General features: G+C 49.2%; 5 protein-coding genes across 5 annotated transcripts; 3 read left to right on the top strand and 2 right to left on the bottom strand.

Annotated features, from left to right (window-relative positions):
- Positions 1-113: 113 nt before the first annotated feature.
- On the top strand, positions 114-4,115 carry LY89DRAFT_712924 (uncharacterized protein; the record flags this gene model as incomplete). Its single annotated transcript, XM_018218012.1, has 6 exons — positions 114-278; positions 330-1,736; positions 1,800-1,963; positions 2,015-2,677; positions 2,748-3,543; positions 3,615-4,115. Exons 1-6 carry the CDS (start codon positions 141-143, stop codon positions 4,113-4,115), a joined length of 3,669 nt encoding a protein of 1,222 aa, XP_018078327.1. The 5' UTR covers positions 114-140.
- Positions 4,116-6,167: 2,052 nt separating this feature from the next.
- LY89DRAFT_8048 (uncharacterized protein) lies at positions 6,168-7,474 on the top strand. The gene is made up of 6 exons (XM_018223422.1): positions 6,168-6,369; positions 6,452-6,780; positions 6,855-6,916; positions 6,967-7,127; positions 7,197-7,251; positions 7,302-7,474. The coding sequence occupies exons 1-6, from the start codon at positions 6,276-6,278 to the stop codon at positions 7,339-7,341; spliced, it is 741 nt and encodes a 246-aa protein (XP_018078328.1). The 5' UTR covers positions 6,168-6,275; the 3' UTR covers positions 7,342-7,474.
- A 176-nt stretch (positions 7,475-7,650) lies between these two features.
- LY89DRAFT_573255 (uncharacterized protein) lies at positions 7,651-8,385 on the bottom strand (the record flags this gene model as incomplete). Its single annotated transcript, XM_018208680.1, has 1 exon — positions 7,651-8,385. The coding sequence occupies one exon, from the start codon at positions 8,383-8,385 to the stop codon at positions 7,651-7,653; it is 735 nt and encodes a 244-aa protein (XP_018078329.1).
- Positions 8,386-9,963: 1,578 nt separating this feature from the next.
- LY89DRAFT_8174 (adenylate cyclase) lies at positions 9,964-17,136 on the bottom strand. The gene is made up of 4 exons (XM_018223433.1): positions 16,741-17,136; positions 15,910-16,627; positions 10,373-15,757; positions 9,964-10,322 (listed from the first exon to the last, which is right to left on the bottom strand). The coding sequence occupies exons 1-4, from the start codon at positions 16,899-16,901 to the stop codon at positions 10,119-10,121; spliced, it is 6,468 nt and encodes a 2,155-aa protein (XP_018078330.1). The 5' UTR covers positions 16,902-17,136; the 3' UTR covers positions 9,964-10,118.
- LY89DRAFT_8158 (uncharacterized protein) lies at positions 17,137-18,004 on the top strand. The gene has a single exon (XM_018223432.1). The coding sequence runs from the start codon at positions 17,373-17,375 to the stop codon at positions 17,880-17,882; it is 510 nt and encodes a 169-aa protein (XP_018078331.1). The 5' UTR covers positions 17,137-17,372; the 3' UTR covers positions 17,883-18,004.
- Positions 18,005-18,396: the final 392 nt, after the last annotated feature.

The raw sequence follows: 18,396 nt of genomic DNA on the forward strand, positions 1-18,396 counted from the left end.
TGGTGGAAAGCCTATTAAGACTGCATTATGGTAATTCAGGTGTATATAGTCTCAATTAACTGATTTCTGGCCCCCTTATAATTTTGGTGGGGATGGCCTGTGCGCCACGAATTCGGGCAATTACTGGTGAGGTATCGAATATGCCACAGGAGTCGAAGAGACAGGGAGTGTCTTCTTCTGAGATCGTTCTCGGTTTCCCGATTGGAAAGGACGGTCAGCCGAGGCGAGAATCGCAACAGGCATATGCTTTCCTTCCAATACGTGATTATGGATTCGAGGTGCGTATCCTCCATTTGCTCCTTTGATTGGCTTGTACTAAAAGATTGAAGTTTCTCATACAAGCCGACTTCCTCTTGATCGCCAGTCGAGAAGACATCGATGACTCGTCGGAATGGAACCATGCACTTCGTGCAGCTTTGTTCCCTGCACTCTTGGACACTGTAAAGGAGTTCAATAAAGGCAAATTTCGATACTCTTGGCCTAGATATCTTCCCATCCGAGAGCCGCTACAGAGCTTTCTCAAACCATTCCATCTTGAAATGCGAAACAAGCTCGCATTGCAAGATGTCCTTTACTCACAATCGGGGACTTTAACTCGTCCGAATAGTCTTATATATGTTCCAGAAAAGTTCACATTCAATGCAGCGCCGCTAACCATCAGCGCCCAAACATCTGGCCGCTATCTTTCTGGTCGTTATCTGGAGTCTGATTTGAAGTACCTCGAAGTGATGAGTGTTGAAGCAATGTCAGAGTTGAGATTCTTCGCCGAATTAACCTCGTTTCTCAAGACTTCCATGGGCGTCTTCAAGACAAAGTCCCGGGCATGGCATTCGCATCTTGCAAGCATACTGATGCGACTTCCACGAGAATACTACACTCAACTCGCCGATCTCACACTCGTGCCTCTCAACAACGGAACCTGGATCGCCGCAAATGGCCGACAGATTCTCTTCCCCGCCGCCAAAGCAGAATTCGAACTCCCAGGTGGTCTTGAGCTCTCAGTAGTAGACTCCACAGCTGCCGCTGATCCAGCTCGGAAGAAGCTATACAGCTTCCTAGGGGTCGGGGATCTAGAACAGGAGCCAGTCGTACGACACATTCGAGACTTGCATCAAAATAATCGCGTAAATTCAAGCTCCGTATCTCGCGGTGCCCTCGTCTCGCAGATCAAGTTCCTTTACTCTGCTGCGTGGATAAATCCCGAGTTCCAGAGATTTTGGTTTATGTCTGAATCTGGACAGCGCATCCATGGTTCGCAGCTGTATCAAGACTCGACAAAGGCGCTCTCGGCGACGTTCTTCTTTGGTGCGCATAGAAACAAGTTTCGCTTTATCCACAAAGATTATATGGAGGCTTCAGGACAGGGCAGGAAATGCGATCTGTGGGTTGCCTGGTTGGAGGAGAAGATGGACGTTGCTACGATCCCTAGACTGGTTTCTACGACCACCGACAGAGGTTTCAAACTTTCCGAGGACTTCGAGTTTATCATCAAGACGTTCCCATCTTTTGCCGTTCTGGGTCTTCTTCGAGAGAACTGGGACAAATACTCTAGATTCTTTGATCCGGATGAGTTGAAGAAGTGGAATGAAAAGGAGATAGGGGTGAAATATGACACTAAGAGATTCCATATTTCCGGTGATCGACTGAAGCAGAAACTGAGTTCTATGCTTGTTACTTGCACCGATGGCAAGAAGCATCGGTTGGATACCACGTTCCTTCCATCGAAAGAACTTCTCGTAGCGTCTCAGGATGGAGTGCCGTTTGTCGACGTTCCTGGTCCAGATAACACCGATTAGAAGGTGCTGAGCATACTTGGTGTTTCTATCAAGGTCGATGTTTCAGTCTATCTGCGCTGCTTGGAACAGCTTGCGCTTGAGAGCTCGAATGACAGTGCTCGGATTATGAAGCTGTTAGATACGATTCAGTATCGATGTGGCGATGAGAAAGAAGCCGCGATCATCAAGTAAGTACCGCCATTTCTAACGAAGTCTCCCTTTCTAAAAATCTGGCGCAGAAAATTCTTCACGGACAGAAATAATCTGATATACATACCCGCTGCGAGGAAAGGGGCAAATTCGACATGGCTTCCCAAATCTCAATGTCGATGGAAAGGTCCTCCATTGGGAAAAGTCGCGAAAGAGCCGCGGACTTTCAAGAGTCTGAAAGACATTTATCCTGGGAAAAACACACTGTTCTGCGACATCCTCGGTATCCAGGACGCTACACTCCGCGATCTCTTGGAAGAAGCCAAATCCTTCGCTGTAGGCGACTCCTTAGCGCACATCACCTCCATCTTCCACGCCATGGAGAAACTGCTTGAAGAAGACGAACATCCCATCTCCACCACGGCCGAACTGCGGAATTTTGATTTCAACCACCGTGAGAAGATGTTCCCCGTTTCCAAGGTCTGGAACCTGGACACCGACGAAGCATCCGAGTTCCAGGACTCGTCTGTTGTCTCGGAATGGTTTATCGCGGATACGGCACCTCTTCGTACTATTTTTGCGGGTGTGGTTCCGTTACTGGATGTCAAGGTCGATGATCTGGCTCCGATGGATCAAGTGTTAACGGAACTGGGGCTGAAATCGAGGTTATTAAGTAAGCAGGTTGTCAGTGTACCGAAGACTCATGGGACGGTCGTGTTAAACGAAGAACTTACCAGCCTTTCAGATCGAAGGTTGATTTCATTATAAGGTATTCTTAGACATGCACTTACATACCCAAGGATATCATTGACTTTCTTATAGATTAATCCCCACAACCAAAAACCACCGAGCTCGGCGCCAAGAAATCGTCAAAGAGCTGCGCAACCTTCAAGTCTACACCGCCGACGAAGTCATCCAAGAATGGTGTGTAACCTACAAGAAAAAAGCCGTCAAAGGCCCACCGGGCAACGGCCGCGTTGCTCTCGTTGCAGAAAACGATGTGCTTAAGATCTACTTAGCGGTCAAAGGAGGGTTTGAGATGGAGCAAACGCCCATAGAGCTTGTGGATGAGATGTTCACTTTTTGCGGGATGCAGGCCCAGAATCCGCCGCATAGCGAGATGTGTTTGCATATTGCGCTCTCGCAGGGCAACCTTGCAGGGATCTCGAAGGTTTTTGCTGATAAGGGGATTCCGAGTCTGGAGGGGTTGAAGTTCGCAGATAGGAGGACGTCTGAAGATGGTACGAAGGACGAAATGGAGGAAGGTCAGGGAGCAGATGGGTCGAAGAATAAATTCCGTGTACTTCGTGAGTTACCTCTTATTGTTCTAGGGTTGCCTGTTGGAATCGTCGTTGGAGTGGGAGCAGGAGTGGGCTCGTTGATCAAGTCAAGAAAGCTTTTCGATGGTAAAGTGGATGGAGACGATGATAAGATCGACAAAAGCAATCCAAAGCCGAAGAAGAAAGTCAAGCCTGCCAAGCCGCAAAGACCTGCTAAGGCACCGAAACAAGGAGACAGTGGATTCGACAACTTCCAAAACTCGCTTTCGAGAGGTCTTGCACGCCTACAGCTAGCAACACTTTGCTCCGAGACCGTCGCATTCAGAGGCGAGCTCTACGTACGTGGCCATCCCTTACCTACCAGTATTCCAATCCAATCCAATCCAACTAACTCCTCTCCTCCGCACAGGTCCACAAAATCCTTGCCTCAGCCCTAGGTCAAAACTACAACCCCCTTATACACTGGACTTTCCCCCGCCGTTCCCGCGCCCACATACCCCGCTTCCACACCAGCAACTCCTTCAGCCACGCAACATTCACATTCACCGACCCGTCAGGAGCCTTCACCCAGCTCCTACACACGCACCACTACCCCGGCGCCGCGAACTGGGCCGCCGACCCGCCGACGTACCATATCGACGTTAAGGCCGCGAAAGGCGACGTGAAGTCCGAGTTTGTGCTCAGTCCGGTGGAGTTTGAGCGTGCGAAGAGATTTAGCGTTTTGATGAGGGAGGAGGGGAAGGGGCCGAGGGATGTGTATATTTTGGCGCGGGTGTTTGATGTTGGGGTGCAGGAGGAGGGGGAGGGGGAGGAGAGTAGGATGGTGTTTTTGGTGGATCCGTGGGAGTTTTGGCATGCGGGGCGGATGGGGGTTAGGGTTGAGGGGAGGGTTTTGGGGACTATTGTTTGATTTTTCGGGAGGGGGTTTTGGATAGGGATTGTCTTATCTTTATGGGGTGTTAGCATGGGACTGAGGTCGTGGTGGTCTTGAACGGAAGGAAAGAATTCTGACCTTCCTGAAGTCGATCATAATCACATGCCCAAGTCGTGAAAGGATGCGCCTCCCGCCTGTTTCACGAATGTACAGTAATTTCGCTTTATCAACGATAATAGCACCAGCATTTACTATCCAATCGAAATAGAAACCCATCCACAAACCAACCACTCACGAACGCGACGTCCCCTCCCTTTTCGCGGCAGCCCAGAACTTTCCCTGGAATCCGCACTAGCTTCCACGACTCAGATGCCAGGGATTCGCTTTGTTCCAGGAGTCTTCGCTGCTCGTACTCCTTCTAAGCTTAAGGTGGTGGAACTGAGAAGAAAGGTTAGTAGAAATCATGGAGGTTTCCGGGAACTCGGGTAGGTATCTAGTCATCGTGACCTATCTCCAACTTTCACCGCTTTCGCTATCTTCAATGGCAGTCTACAAGAAGAGAGTAGTGTAGGACCAGTTGCGAGCCTTCCTTGCCTTACGGCGCTCAGGAACAGCATCAGAACCGCGAACTGTCGAACTCCAATAGATGGTAAGCTGTTTCGAGTCCACTGCCACGATTAACACTGATTTGAAGCAAATTGAACAGCTTGATTGGCTTTAATGAGCCATTGGTATTCAGAATTGCGCTCGGAAGTTATCAACTTTCGGCAAATCCACTACCACATTCAACAAACGATAATGTCTTATCTTCACCACAGTCTTGCACCAGATATGGCGCCTGTAGACTGCGAGCAGCAAAGCCATAATTATGATTGGTTCTTACTAGGGACGAATAGAGAATGCTGTTGATAGATCCTCTAATCAGACCTCCGGCTAAGGAAAAGGGGCTTGCTCGCCTAATTCCGAGAAATACCTACTTTCTGAACGTGAGCTCGGCGACGCTTTAACGGATCGCACCACTCATTGAGCACCAAATAATGAGACTCTTATCCGAAGACATGGCATTTGCACCCCTCCATTCAATCGTCGTCGATGTAATTCTAACGCCTCTACCGGGGAAAAGTAAACCAAAGCCCAGGATGCAGGCTAAGCCCCAATGCTAGGTTCCCGAGTTACTGTGAAGACTCTCCTAACATATTCATCGAGTCTTATAAAAACAAATCAAAAGCTATTGCAGAATCGAGCTTTCTCATAATGTAGAGCGAAAATTCGCGACGAGTGTTGACAGAATGACGAGAGCGAGGCTCAGGAAAACAGATTGTACTTATTGTCCGAGAATATCAAGAGTTCGGTGCAGTATTCGAAGAGTAATGTTCACGATTGGAGCTGAGAAAGAGCGAAGTCTTGCAAGGTTGTTTAATCATGGCATATTTGAAAACTTACTTAATCAGTTGAGATTTTCTTCTTACTTCAAGCATAAGTAAACTTCGCTAGATATGCTTATTTCATCTGATTGTTCTGGCAAAACACTTATCATGTTAAAGACTTTGGTAGTGAACCATGGAAAGTGACGGCAAGATCTGCAGAGGAGGTCAGTCACGTGATGAGTACCAACATTCTGGTCAATACATTGCAGGAAAGAGAAATTGATTAGCGGATAAATAAGCTAGGATAGCTAGAACTTGGAATTTTCCAAAACGATGACATCAACATTGGTGATCGTATGCAAAACGTGATCCAACCTTGACATCACACAACAACGCCCCTAAAGAAGAATCAACCCACCATCCATACCCGACAGTGCCTTCCAAACATCACCATACGTCTGCTATCATATCCACTACAGCATCGATATCGGAAATCCGCAACCGATCTTCGGTGAAGGAAAGCATCTCGTCGCTTTGTACATGCCGAAACGGATTTTAGTCCACTAATGCCGAGCGAGAGCGGGCCGACAATGCGTGCATCCCCTTCAAACATCTTCTGGTGACGATAGGCGGGGGACTGAAGAGAGAGAAAGAGGTATATATCATGCAAACCACTTCAGCTCTGGCAATATCCATCAATCTCAAAATCTCATCTTCTCAACGACAACCTACCTAGGTACTTTGTGATAATTGAGCACGTGAATTACTCGAAACCTACCTACCTACTCAACTACAAACAAATAAAGAAACAATCAAAAAAGAACAAAAAATGACCTGCGAAGCCTGCCAAACCATCCCGCCCGTCGTAGTCACCAACTACCAAACCAAAGGGCACTACAAACAAATCGCCGGCCTCAAAACCTGTACCTACCTCCCATCCTCCCCTCCTTCCCCTTCCTCCTCCCCCTCTCAACACAAACTAACCCCTCCCTCCCCCCATCCTAGACATAACCGGCCCCCCGACCTCCAAAAAAGCCCTCATCACCATCTACGACATCTTCGGCTTCGCCTCGCAGACGCTCCAAGGCGCCGATCTACTCGCCGCCGCCGTCGGCGCGCTGGTCTTCGTCCCCGATTTCCTGGAGGGCCACGTTGCCCGGGAGGAATGGTTCGCGAGCAAGGAGCCGTCGCCCGAGAAGGCGGCGTTCTTTGCGATGCTGGATCCGGCCGGGAATGCGGGGAAATTGGGAAGGTTTGTGGAGGCTGCGAAGGGGGAAGTGGAGTTTGGGGATGTGCAGAGCTGGGGCGCTTTTGGGCTTTGTTGGGGTGGGAAGGTGAGTGGGTTTGTTTTAATTGAGATTGGAGTGGAAGAGAGAGAAAGGAAGGTGTTAATGGTGGTGGTTTTTAGATTGCGGTGTTGGCTTCGGGGCCGGGCACGCCGTTTAAGGTCTCGGGGCAGACGCATCCTGGGTATGTTTCGTTTCGGAGCGTGGTGATGGTTTGCTGATTGTTGGCGGTAGACAACTTAATGTTGAAGATGCCAAGAAGCTGGAGATTCCTCACATTGTCCTTGCGTCCAATGGCGAGGATGAGAAGGTCGTGGCTGAGTATAAGGCGGTTCTCGTTGGTGAAGGCAAGCCAGGTGTGGTTGAGAGTTACATGAACATGCACCATGGATGGAGTGAGTACTTTTCGAGCCGATTGGCTTGCGGTCACATGTGGAGGAGGGTCACTGCTGATTATTTTATAGTGGGAACAAGAGCCAAGTTGGATGAGGCTGAGAACTTGAAGGAGTATGAGAGAGGGTGAGTTTATTCATTATTTTTTTGAGAGCATAAGTTAATTTGTAACTCAGATACAACCAAGTCGCAGCTTTCTTCGCCAAGCACCTTTGAGGATATCATGTTAAGGAAAAGTGTTGTCTTTGAGCGGAGTTATAGTATGAAAGCACCAAGGACAATGCATTCTTGACTTGAAGACTATGCATTCATTACACGTGATTGGGAATTGGAACATATGATTGTGAGAAAGAAATAATATTGTGTTGCAGATAAAATAACAAAGGGCTTGTTTACTTTTACAAGGGGGAGAGGGGGGGGGAGGGGATAAAGAGAGGACTTACCAGTCTTTACACATACAACCAGAGTTCGTCTCGACTTACCTTTCCGAACGTACTAACCGCATAGCAGGACATACCTACCAACTTACTGTACAGCACATCCCCAGCCCTCCGCCGGATCCTCTTGAATCGGCTGCCACTCACTCCAAACCGGCTGATTCAACCCCTTCTCCTTATCCTCCACCCAGTCCAACACGAACTCCGTCTTCGCCGGGTCCCTATTCTCACACCACTGAGCAGCAAGCTGCCCCATGACCTTCGCCAGCGCCACGCGCTTGCTCTCCGGCAGGTAGAACAACCCATGGTCGCCCAGAATGACGCGGATCCACCACGTCCTAGCCTTCATCAGCTTGCGGACGCGGTGGAGCTCAATCTCAGGCGTCCGGGCGTCGTCGTTGCCCAGCACGAACAGGACGTCCGTGGTAGCAGGCAGCTTAAGCAGGTCCTCGCTAAGCGAGGTGTCGCGCTCGCGCACGATGGGGATGGTGAAGCAGATGAGCTGGTTGATGGCCGGGTTCTTGAGCGCGGCGATGGTGGCGGCGCGGGCGCCGAAGGAGCGGCCCGTGAAGGTGTTGGTGGGGTAGTTGGCTGCGAGGGCGTTGAAGACGGCGGCGCGTTCGGCCTCGTTCTCCTTGCCGCGGGCGAAGGCGAGCGAGGAGTGTGTACGGCCGAATCCTTGGTTGAATCCGACGATGGCAGGGACGTCTAAATTGGATCCGCGCCCGTGAGTGAGGATGGTGGAGGGACCGCTGCCGGGGACTAGAAAGCGTGCTGGCGGGCCGTCATTTTCGGGTGCTGGCTCTCCGACCTTGATTTCCATCTCAAAGCGTGCGAGTTGGGTTTCGTACGCGTCTAAGTGTTCGCGGAAAGCGGGCATGAGGATCTCTCTCCATTCCTTGTGCTCGGTCTTGAAGGCTTGGAGAGCTACAAACCACGATTCTGTGCTCTCGACAGATTCGACGTCGCGCCAATCTTCTTCTCTGAGAACAGGGATGGGTTCGGGCCTTTCTGGCTCTTCTGGCGCAACGGGAGCGACGCCTGGATGGACGATCTCTCCTGGTGTGGGCGTCCAGTACATTCTACAATTGACTTTGACTGGTTGGCCGTCAAGTTGAATCTCAGAGATGAAGTCGTCACGGTTGACTCGGACTGCGGGATCGTTTAGCATGGCTGCGATCTTGACTGGGTCTTTAACCCAAACAGGTTCACGTCTCTTGAAACTCATTTTGATTGAGGGTTGGTTGAGTTTCTTTGTGGAGCTGTTGTGTTTTGCTTGGATGCCGATTTGAGTGCTAGGTGAAGACTGAGTGTTTGTAATAAGTTCTTTATGTTCTGAAGAATGCCATTAATGAAGCTTAAGATTCCTTTTATACACTTACAATCCCTATTGTTCCTTTGCTAACAATAAAATCGAAATCCTTGTGTTAGTGCTGAGATGAAAGAATCACGTTGACTGTTCAACAAAGTCCTTTGTAGAGGAACAGTCTGATTGAGCTCTTGAATGTGTCGATCCCTTGAAAACCCCAGGTGCGATTGCCGAGTTGAAAGACTCGCTTAACTCGGCAAGAAAGGGGCCTCGTGTAAAAACAAGCGGGTGGCAACCTGGAGAGCTATGTTTTGTCGTCCAATATCTTTGCGACGTTGTTGATTCTTTCGATCAAAATTCCGTGTTGATATGCGCGATCAAGCCAGTGTCTAATTGTCAGCGAGATAAAGGCCTTTTTCTCGTCACGTGAGCCTATGTACCCAACTCCACCTGGGCACCTGGGCACAATACACCAGATCAGTCATAGAACCTACCTTCGTTAGCACTAGGACACAGAAAGGTGGCGTAAGATCTATGATCAGAGCTCCAGTCTGATTATTCAAGAGTCTTCCACCTAAAAGCCCCTGATTCTTTAATAGGATTTGTCCTAGATGTTTGCTCATCCTAGGATTAAATAAATATGCTGGTGACGAAGCGATATGGAATCCAATATCCACGTCTTCCTCTCCTCGCTACGTCTCAGCAGGTCCTGAATCTCCTACCTCAAAAACGAAAAATCAAGAATCAAATTCGAGATGACAAGAAAATATCACATTACATCACAAAAGCCACTCCAAAGACCATGCTTGCTTGCAACGCACCTTCAATTCATTCGCTCTTTCCTCACTTTCACCTCCCCATCAAAAAAGAACTAAGTAACCCTATCCTATCCTATCCTATATGCACAATGCCCATCCATTCTCTCCCACTGCACTGACCAAACGCACGCGCAATCATAAATGAACCAACCACCCGATCCCAATCAGAAAACGAAGTAAGTAAGTACCCAAGCCACCTCATTCATCCATCCTTTTACCCATCCTTCCAACGAAAGACGAAGAAGAAGAAAAAAGGCAGGCACACATCATATTCGCACAGGGGGGTCATCAATACAGCCGTCCGTTCGTCCATTCCATCCCAATCCGTACCCAAAACCCAAACCCGGGAAAAAGAAAGCAGAAACGCCTTGCTGAATACAATTATGCTTGCCCGAGCGACGCCGATTAAACCTTTATTTTCTCTCTCTCCTAATTCTGTAGAGTCTTGGTTCTCCTCTTCTTGCTACCTTCCGGTGGCAGCTCGCCGTAACGAGCTTTGTATTTTTGCAATTCCTGTAATTGCATTGCGAGAGCGTCGAGGACGTCGTCCATTGGGGCGCGGAGTTGGTCGAGGTCTGTGATGTGGCAGCGACCGATTGCTAGATGGCGGGTTGCTAGGGTTGAGATGCAGGTCTGGGGGAAAGTTAGTCATTGATCAGCTGGATTGAGAACTAGGTGCTTACCTCGATTCTGGAAACTTGGTGGGTAAGGAAGTTAACCAAGAATCGATCCGTGACTTCTCCACCTCTATGCTTCATCTTCTCCAGCATGGCTGTCTCAGGAGGTTGCAAGGCAACACCGTGTCCTTTGTCTACCTCCAAGCTTGAGCACAGCATCTCAAGTCTCAAGCTCACGCTCCAAAGAGCCCAAACAGAATCGGTGTCTATGCTCAATTGACTCTGTTGAGACAGTGTCGCTGGTTCTTCGGCCATGATGAGCTTGTCGTTCTCAGCCAGTCTTTGCTGGTAGTGAATACGACCAGATAGAGCGTGTGGGTACATCAGATAGATGTATTCAGGATTTTCCAAACCTTTGAGCTTTCGTTCTCCCATATCCTTGACCTCAAAACCTTGACTACTAAGAGAGCGCAGTTCACGGCGGATTGCTTGGCTCATAACGTCGCTGTCAAAAGTGTCCTCCGATCCTGTAGAACCAGAACGGTCACTCTCGCTGTAGGTTTCAAGACAGCGGTGGATCTCTGATATGAAGTCTGCAGAGACTGTAATCTGGCCACCATCGGCAACAGATGAGATACGAGAAGTACGATTGACCATGGGTCCAAAGTAATCCATACGTCGAGTCACAGGATCCTTCTCGCACACAGGACGACCCCAATGAACACCCATTCTGACGCTCAAGCCCTTGAAGATTAGGGTGTGGTCATTGTCATAGATCTCTTGTCCAAGGACGCTTGAAAGAACCTCCGACGGCCATTGAACTTCAAGTAGTTGTTGCTGTACCGCAAAACACCATAGTAGAGCAGATGTAGCAGTCGGGAAAGAGACCATGAAAGCATCACCTTCAGTCTTGACTTCATAACCACCAATGATTCGCAGTTGACGTCGCATGACTTCGTTGTGTAGTTTGATAGCTGACTGCATGGCACTGGGATATGTTTCCCAAAGTAATGTAGAGCTCTTGATATCGGTGAAGACGATGCTGACATCGCCGATAGGTGCATCAACCTCAGCTTGTAGACGCCGAAGACCGGAATCTTCGACAGTCTCTCCCTTCTTCTTGGGTCTTCGGGCTGGGGCGTAACCTTCGTCGATAAGTGCAGCAGGATTGAAAGACAAGCTTTGGACCCGATGAGGTCGGATCTGGGCTCGCTTCTTCAGATCGCTGACCCCAATCATCATGACCATGAGTTTGTTGGTGGCACCAAAGGCAATAGCCAGATCTCGTAATCTTTGAGCTGCTCGCATTAGATCTCCACGCTCGTATCGGGCGACATCAACGACAAGTTCTGGAGAGAGATACTCCCACAGCTCACGGGAAGCAATCAATATCATTTCGTCCTGTTCTTTCACCGTAACTTGTGTGATATGTGGTGCAGCTTGCACGGCCGGCATAAGCTGAACATAGCCAAAGGCTCTAGACACCTCAAGGATATCGTTCAACTTTCCTTGTCTTGAAACCCAACCACCTGCGTCGCGTATGCGTTGTCTCTCGTTAGGCTCTGCAGGATCGTGCTTCCGGGTCAGAATGCGATGGCCTCCTTCCGAGTGTATGAGCATTGCTTGTGCATCGCCTACATTGGCAACGTATAGCTCGGATTGCTGCAAGAAAAGTACAGTAGCAACCCCACCAGAATGAAGATCTGCTTGACTAAGAACTGCAGGTGCTGCCGAGCCTCTGTGAGACAACAAAGATCGTTCTTCCGTGTGCTGCGTCGCAGCTGTAGCGAGGTCCTTGTTCAGTGACAAGAAAGCTCTCCTTAATGCATCGACAGGTGATTCTTTCAACCCTGGATTCAGTCTCTTGAGCTCTTCTCCGAAGATGTGGCCAAAGTTCTCATGAAGATACTTCGCAATCTTGGATCCACCGCTTGAAAGTGCTTGGCCATCAAACATACCAAGAAGGGTTTCAGTTTCTGTCGAATTAAATCGTGGGACGACCATATCAATAATGGACAGATGCTCGTTCCTGCCCAAAGTATCTGCCATACCATATGCCAATTGGCCAGCGAGAGATCCAGAAGTTCGCACTCTTCGATCTTCTGTCTCATCTGGGGTAGTGGGAATTGTCAGGGTTACATCCATCAGCCCAAGGATGCGGAGATGTTGGAGAGCGCTGAAGTCAGTAAGATCTCTTCCATCGCGGTTTGCGCCACCTCCAGGTATGGAGGGTTTGATCTCAAGACGTTTGTTTCCAGACAGATTCAGGTACTTGAGGTTGGTATTCCAGTTCCAATTCCAATCATATGGCCAGTTCGACACGTTATATTTCAGTGAGTTGCTACCACAGTCAAGCACGGCAAGCCTATGAGCTTTGCCTAACTCAGCAGGGAGAGTCTGGAACTTATTGCCATTGATATGCAGTACTTGCAGCAAACTGAATTCTTCGAAGTCGTCAGATGGAAGTGAAGTCAATTCGTTCCCGGAGAGATATAGCTCAGAGAGCTGTGGCCAGCTCTTCAGAGTTCGTTGCGGCATGTCATTCAGGTCATTGTATGACAAATTCAGAAGGCGGAGCTCTCCCAACAAAATGAGTTCATCAAAGACATCGTCATCAAGTTGGTTATCTGCAAGATAGAGATTGCGGAGTGAACCTGCGAAGGTGTTGAGTAATCTTGCTGACATTCCAGAATCTTTCCTAGCGGTCGATGCTGGAGGCGTCCCGGTGCCAATACTGTTCTGGGATGCACTTCTCGACACAACGGAGGTTTTTCTGTTATTGCCCTTCCCGTACACGGACACGATGGAGCTCTTCCTATCACCTCCGCCTGGGACAGGAGATCCACCGACGCTGAGCAGACCACCTGATGCTTGACTTGGTCTTCTGTGTCCGAATGCCTCTAATGGCCCCAATTCCTCGAAGCTCGAGTTGTTGGAACTTTGGCCAGGGCTTCCATTAAGAGGACCTCTCTCTGTCGGAGTGGGAATTTCGCCAGGGACTTGGGGTGGCCTAGAAGCTGGCTTGGGGAAGTTGTCGAGAACGTTTGAAGATATGTTAAAAGTTTCCAGTTTGTTTGCCCACCAGATCTCCATAGGCAGCTTCTTTAGGTTGTTTTGTCTGACATCTAGGAACCGCAGCTCCGTAAGGCAGCCTATCTCAGCTGGTAGACTGCTCAAAGCGTTCCTGGCAATGCTGAAGTGCTCGAGTTTCCGCAATTTGCCAATATGGCTTGGTAACGATACAAAATGGTTGATGTCTAGAACGAGTTTGACGAGGTTTGGCATTTTATCGAATACAGCATCTGGGATATGAGCAAGCTTGGCATTCGAAAGGTTCAGAGTAGTTAGTGTTGGAACCGGGTTGAGGATCTCAAACTTGGTGACTGGATTTGAGTTGAGGCGGAGAATTCGAATTTTGGTGAATTCTGATTCGCACACGGACACACTATTATGGTCTGCGGATATCTGCTCAACTTTCGGTAGTTTTGCAATCACATTGATGCTCGAGAGAGCGTTGTACCGGACATCTACCTCTTTGAGATTGACAAGCTCCCCGAAATTATCTGGAAGGGATCCATTGAGTCGATTGTTGGTAATAACGAATCTTTCCAGATTCTTCAACTGGCCAATCTCATCCGGCAAGCTGGCAATACCATTGAAACTCATATCGATGTCGACAAGGCCATCAAGGTCACATAGAAATTTCGGGAATGAATCGAGAAAGTTCGAAGAGATGTTCAGAGTCCGCATCGACTTGAAGCATCCGAAATAGGATGGAAGACTTCTCAGTCTGTTGTTGGCCAATTTGAGACTAATCAGTCCCTGTAATCGTGAGAGCTCAGCGTGTTCAAGCTGCTCTAATCTGTTATTCGACACATCAAGAATCGTAAGCCGGCCCGCTCTACTGAGACTTGGTGGCAGTTTCCAAGCTTCGTTGTTGATGAACTTGATGTCTCGGAGGTTTTGACACGACTGAATAAAGTCCTTTGGTAAGTCGAGGGAAAGATTTCGCGATAGGTTGAGAGAGATGATTTCTGACGCTTTCGAATACAATGCAATGGGGATAGTGATGAGGTTTCGTCCGGACAGATCTACGTGGCTGTATTTTTGGACTCGACTGACTCCAGGATCATTCGTGACAGATGCATAACCACTCTCGCGTGTGGGGACGAATGAGAAACGGCAGAGGTAACTGTTGTCTTCTCGTCCAACATCCTCAATCTTGTCTCGTTCTTCATATCCAGCTTGCTCGAGCAGACGCTTCTGAATAACAACAGGTCGTTCGCCAGCACCCAAAATTCGTTGCAAATCGTGCTTCTTCATCACAATCTGGTAATTCTCGAGGCTGTCGGTCATATAAGTCTTCTTTCCAAGCTGCTGCATGATGTCGGTGACAGTTGCGTTTAATGGCGTCCCTAAAGTTGCAAATGTCCCATCTATCCTGAATATTCGTATGCAATAAGGTGTAGCTTTTTCATCGGCCTTTGGCGGAATTCCTGCTTCATCGATCTCTGACAGTCTCGACATGTTCGCATCATCGACCTTCTTCACGGCCCAACTATCTGGTGCATCCCAGCCTAGTCCACCCGCATTTTTCGCGTCCATCTTCGCCTCATCTTCAACATTTCCAGTGAATATACTGTTGTCCAATGGCGTCAAAGGCACGGGTTTCGCCAAAATCCCGTCCATCTTTGACAAATCCGTATCCAGATTGAAGACCGAACCTAGGAAGCCCTCGTGTTTTTCGTTGAGGTCGGAATACAGTTCTGAATCATCGGTCGCCTTACTCCTCCCTTTTCTGAAAGGAAGTTTGCCAAATGTACCCTGTCGAGGTTGTCCATTCGGCCGCGAGTTGCCATTGTCTTGTCTGACAAGGTTGACCTCAGATCCCGCAAGGCTACCATTGTGGCTCCAATTGCCAAATTCAGGTGAAATTTGCCCTCTCCCGTTCGAAGCATAATTGAATGATCGGACAGATCCCGGCAAGTCCTTGAGCTGGCGCCCTGGAGGCGTACCATCCTTGTCTTTGTGTTTTCGAAATCGACCCAGGATACCGCGTTTTCCGTGTGTTGGTGAAGTTGAACCATCGTTGAGAGGCAATTTGGCGGTCGACCCGCTCCAACCACTCATGCCGCTTGGTGTTGGACTCGAAGGTCTTTTCGAAAGACTTGAATTCGAGGAATTCCCCAAAGCAGTGCCCATCGAAGTCGGCGCGCGATCTTTTTGGCGCGGTTCACCTCCAGTGGTCTCTCTACTTATAGACGGTCGCAAAGACCTTGCGTCCTCGTTACTCTTGTTATGACGATGATTGTGGCCTGGCAAGTGCACATGGCCCGATCTCGAGGATGATGATGTCTTTGGTGGATTCTGAGGGTTTTCGTTCATATATCGGTCCTTGTCAGGCCCAGACAATTTCTCGCGAACAGGAGCTTCGCCGTATTTAGATATGTCCTTTAACAAGTTAGCATACTTTCGGGCGTGTACATATGTCTGAATAGTCTTGTTTCTGGACACTTCAATTGAGTGGTACCTAGAAACAAGGCCAAGAAAAGCATTGAATCCAATAGCCTTGTGAGGGCTTCTGTATATATAGAGCTACTGACCTGAGAGTCTTGATATAAGAAAGGTACCACATCACTTGAAGGCACTGGCGTCCTAGGTCTTGAAGGCGCAGGCGATATGTCTCTTTGCGTCTGATCTGTGGCAGATGAATGATTGCGCTCTCGATGACTTCGGGCGAAAGAATGCGATCGGGCGTCCTTTCCATGTGAAGGCAAGCTTGTGTCGGATCCATCCCTACCAGGAAAGTCCTCTCCAAAGAAAGTTTGTAGTTTCTTATGGATTCCTGTCCGATTGACACTCGATTTCGAGCCTTGACTACTGGCAGTCGTTACACTTGCTACAGAGGGCCGTCTTTCGTCTCCAAAATATGGATCCGCCGGGGAATCGCTTGCATTTGTGTTTCCTGTCAATCCAGTCCCAGGCCTGAACCCTGGCGACAACTGAGAAGCCTGCGACAAATTGTCGCTCGAATCATTGTAAAAACTGGTACCAAAGGCACTCTGCGGAGAGGTTACAGTCCCGTTCGTCGACATCCAGGGCGCAATATGATTCGGCGAGCCCAACGCAGTTGGGGGGTTGTGCTGGATCTGGGGTATTCCTCCACTCGATGTTTGCAGCACGGCAAGGTCGCGTCGATAATTGCCAAAGTCGGCCATTCTATGGTCCCGAGGAGATACATTGGGAGACGAGGTCGACGGGGATATGGTCGTTCGCGGTGCAGCCGTGGTAGTGGGCGACACTTGAGGATCAGTCTCGGGCCTGAGAGCAGCGCAAATGCAAGCAGCCGTTAGTCAAAGAACATGTTCAAAGCTTTCCTTCCAGAACGACGGCAACTCGACGAGACAGAGATTCAAGGGGAAAGGAAGTCTCACTTGTTTCTCCCATCGGTCTTCACAGTCATTGGGGCACCCCGTCGCGATGGGTTGCGAAAGAGTGAGGTTGGCCCTTTGACGGTATCGGTCGACTTCCAGCTATCAGTGCTCGAGCTCGTCGCAGAGCTGTTGCGAGCCGCAGCATCTTTCCTGGTCATCATTGACCAAAGCACACGGCTATGAGGCGGCCATAGGATGGCGGGGGGAAGTATGGCGATTATCGATCACAATTCTGATGTGAGGAGTTTCCGGGTGGGAGGGTTGGTGGTGGTGGTTGTGGTGGGTGGTGGAGGTGATTGTGGATGTTGAATTTGCACGGGATCACGGCGGGAGGTGAGTGAGGTCTGCGGTGGACCTAAGACTGAGGTACTTCGGCTAGCTACGCCCAACATCAAAGTTCAAACGAAGATGAATCGAGTCTGGGAAGATGGAAAGGCTGTCTTGTGTCATGGGCACAGCACAGCACTGCATTGGGCACGGCGAGTGAGGAGGAAGTGTGAGGTGTGAATTGTGTAAAGCATTGCGGAGGATTGCTTCTGAGAAAGGGGGATTACGAGTTTGAGTTTGGGATTCTTTCTTTCATTCATTTACAACACATTGACAGGGTGCATTACGACTCCCGATCAGTTACCATGAGTATTGATGCTATACGACCCGCTTGGGATGAAGTATACGAGTTCTACAAAACGACCAGTGTGTATTTTATCGCGCGCAGCAATGGCCCCAATACATCATCATCCATCACTTATTGTTCCCCAGAATCTTTTTGTCTACATCTTCTGTCACCAGCTGTCACATATCGAACATCTTACTATTCCAAAATAGCGCACGCAGTGGGGAAGAGTGAGATCTCGACTTCGACTTACTACTTGGCTTTGTTTTGGCCTGGATATCCATCAAGTCGTCGAGCTCTCATACAGAGATCGGACATCTCCACTCCATGCATGGCCAAATCAGCTGCAGATGCTCGACGTTCAGCAGCAGATTGGGCCCGAATCTACCACACACGGTTGCTGAAACCTTCTGGACCTCACACATCACACACAACTGGCACCCTTCGTCTATGCAAACGATCCAAACGATCCTACCAAGATCCCCACGCTGCTCCACCGACGATGATTGGTGCGCTCTGTGCATCATAAAGAGTGCTTTGTTGAAGATCCGATTTGGAATCTGATATCAAATGGAAGCCGCTGTGTTGCGCACATGAGGGGTGCAGTGCAGCGGGTTCTCTGTGAATCATTATTGGAATGTCCCCAACCAACATCAAAGTCAATTGCACAATTGCAGGGTCTAGAAGCACGACTTGCTTAACGTACTCCGCAGAGGATGCCGTCGGCTGGTGGTAGTGGCCCAAAGGGACGCGGTACAGGCGATGATGATGATTCAATCAGATGACGATATGATTGGTACTCGGGACCTCATTCTTACCGGTATGTCATGGTCATGGGCATGGTCATGGTGGTCTCGAAGCGTGGAGAAAGGTCGTTTGTAGTGAGACGGGCCGGCCAGCAGAGGAGAGAGGGGTTGTTGTGAGCGCATCCTTCACAGCATGCAAAACGGGATGTCCATGTGCGGGATCATGGATGCACCACTTTTCGCAGAGCATCAAGACCGACGAAACAGGAATTCGCGTTCTTCCGTCTCATGATGAAT

This window comes from Mollisia scopiformis, assembly GCF_001500285.1.
Source record: "Mollisia scopiformis unplaced genomic scaffold LY89scaffold_1, whole genome shotgun sequence".
Taxonomy (NCBI): domain Eukaryota; kingdom Fungi; phylum Ascomycota; class Leotiomycetes; order Helotiales; family Mollisiaceae; genus Mollisia; species Mollisia scopiformis.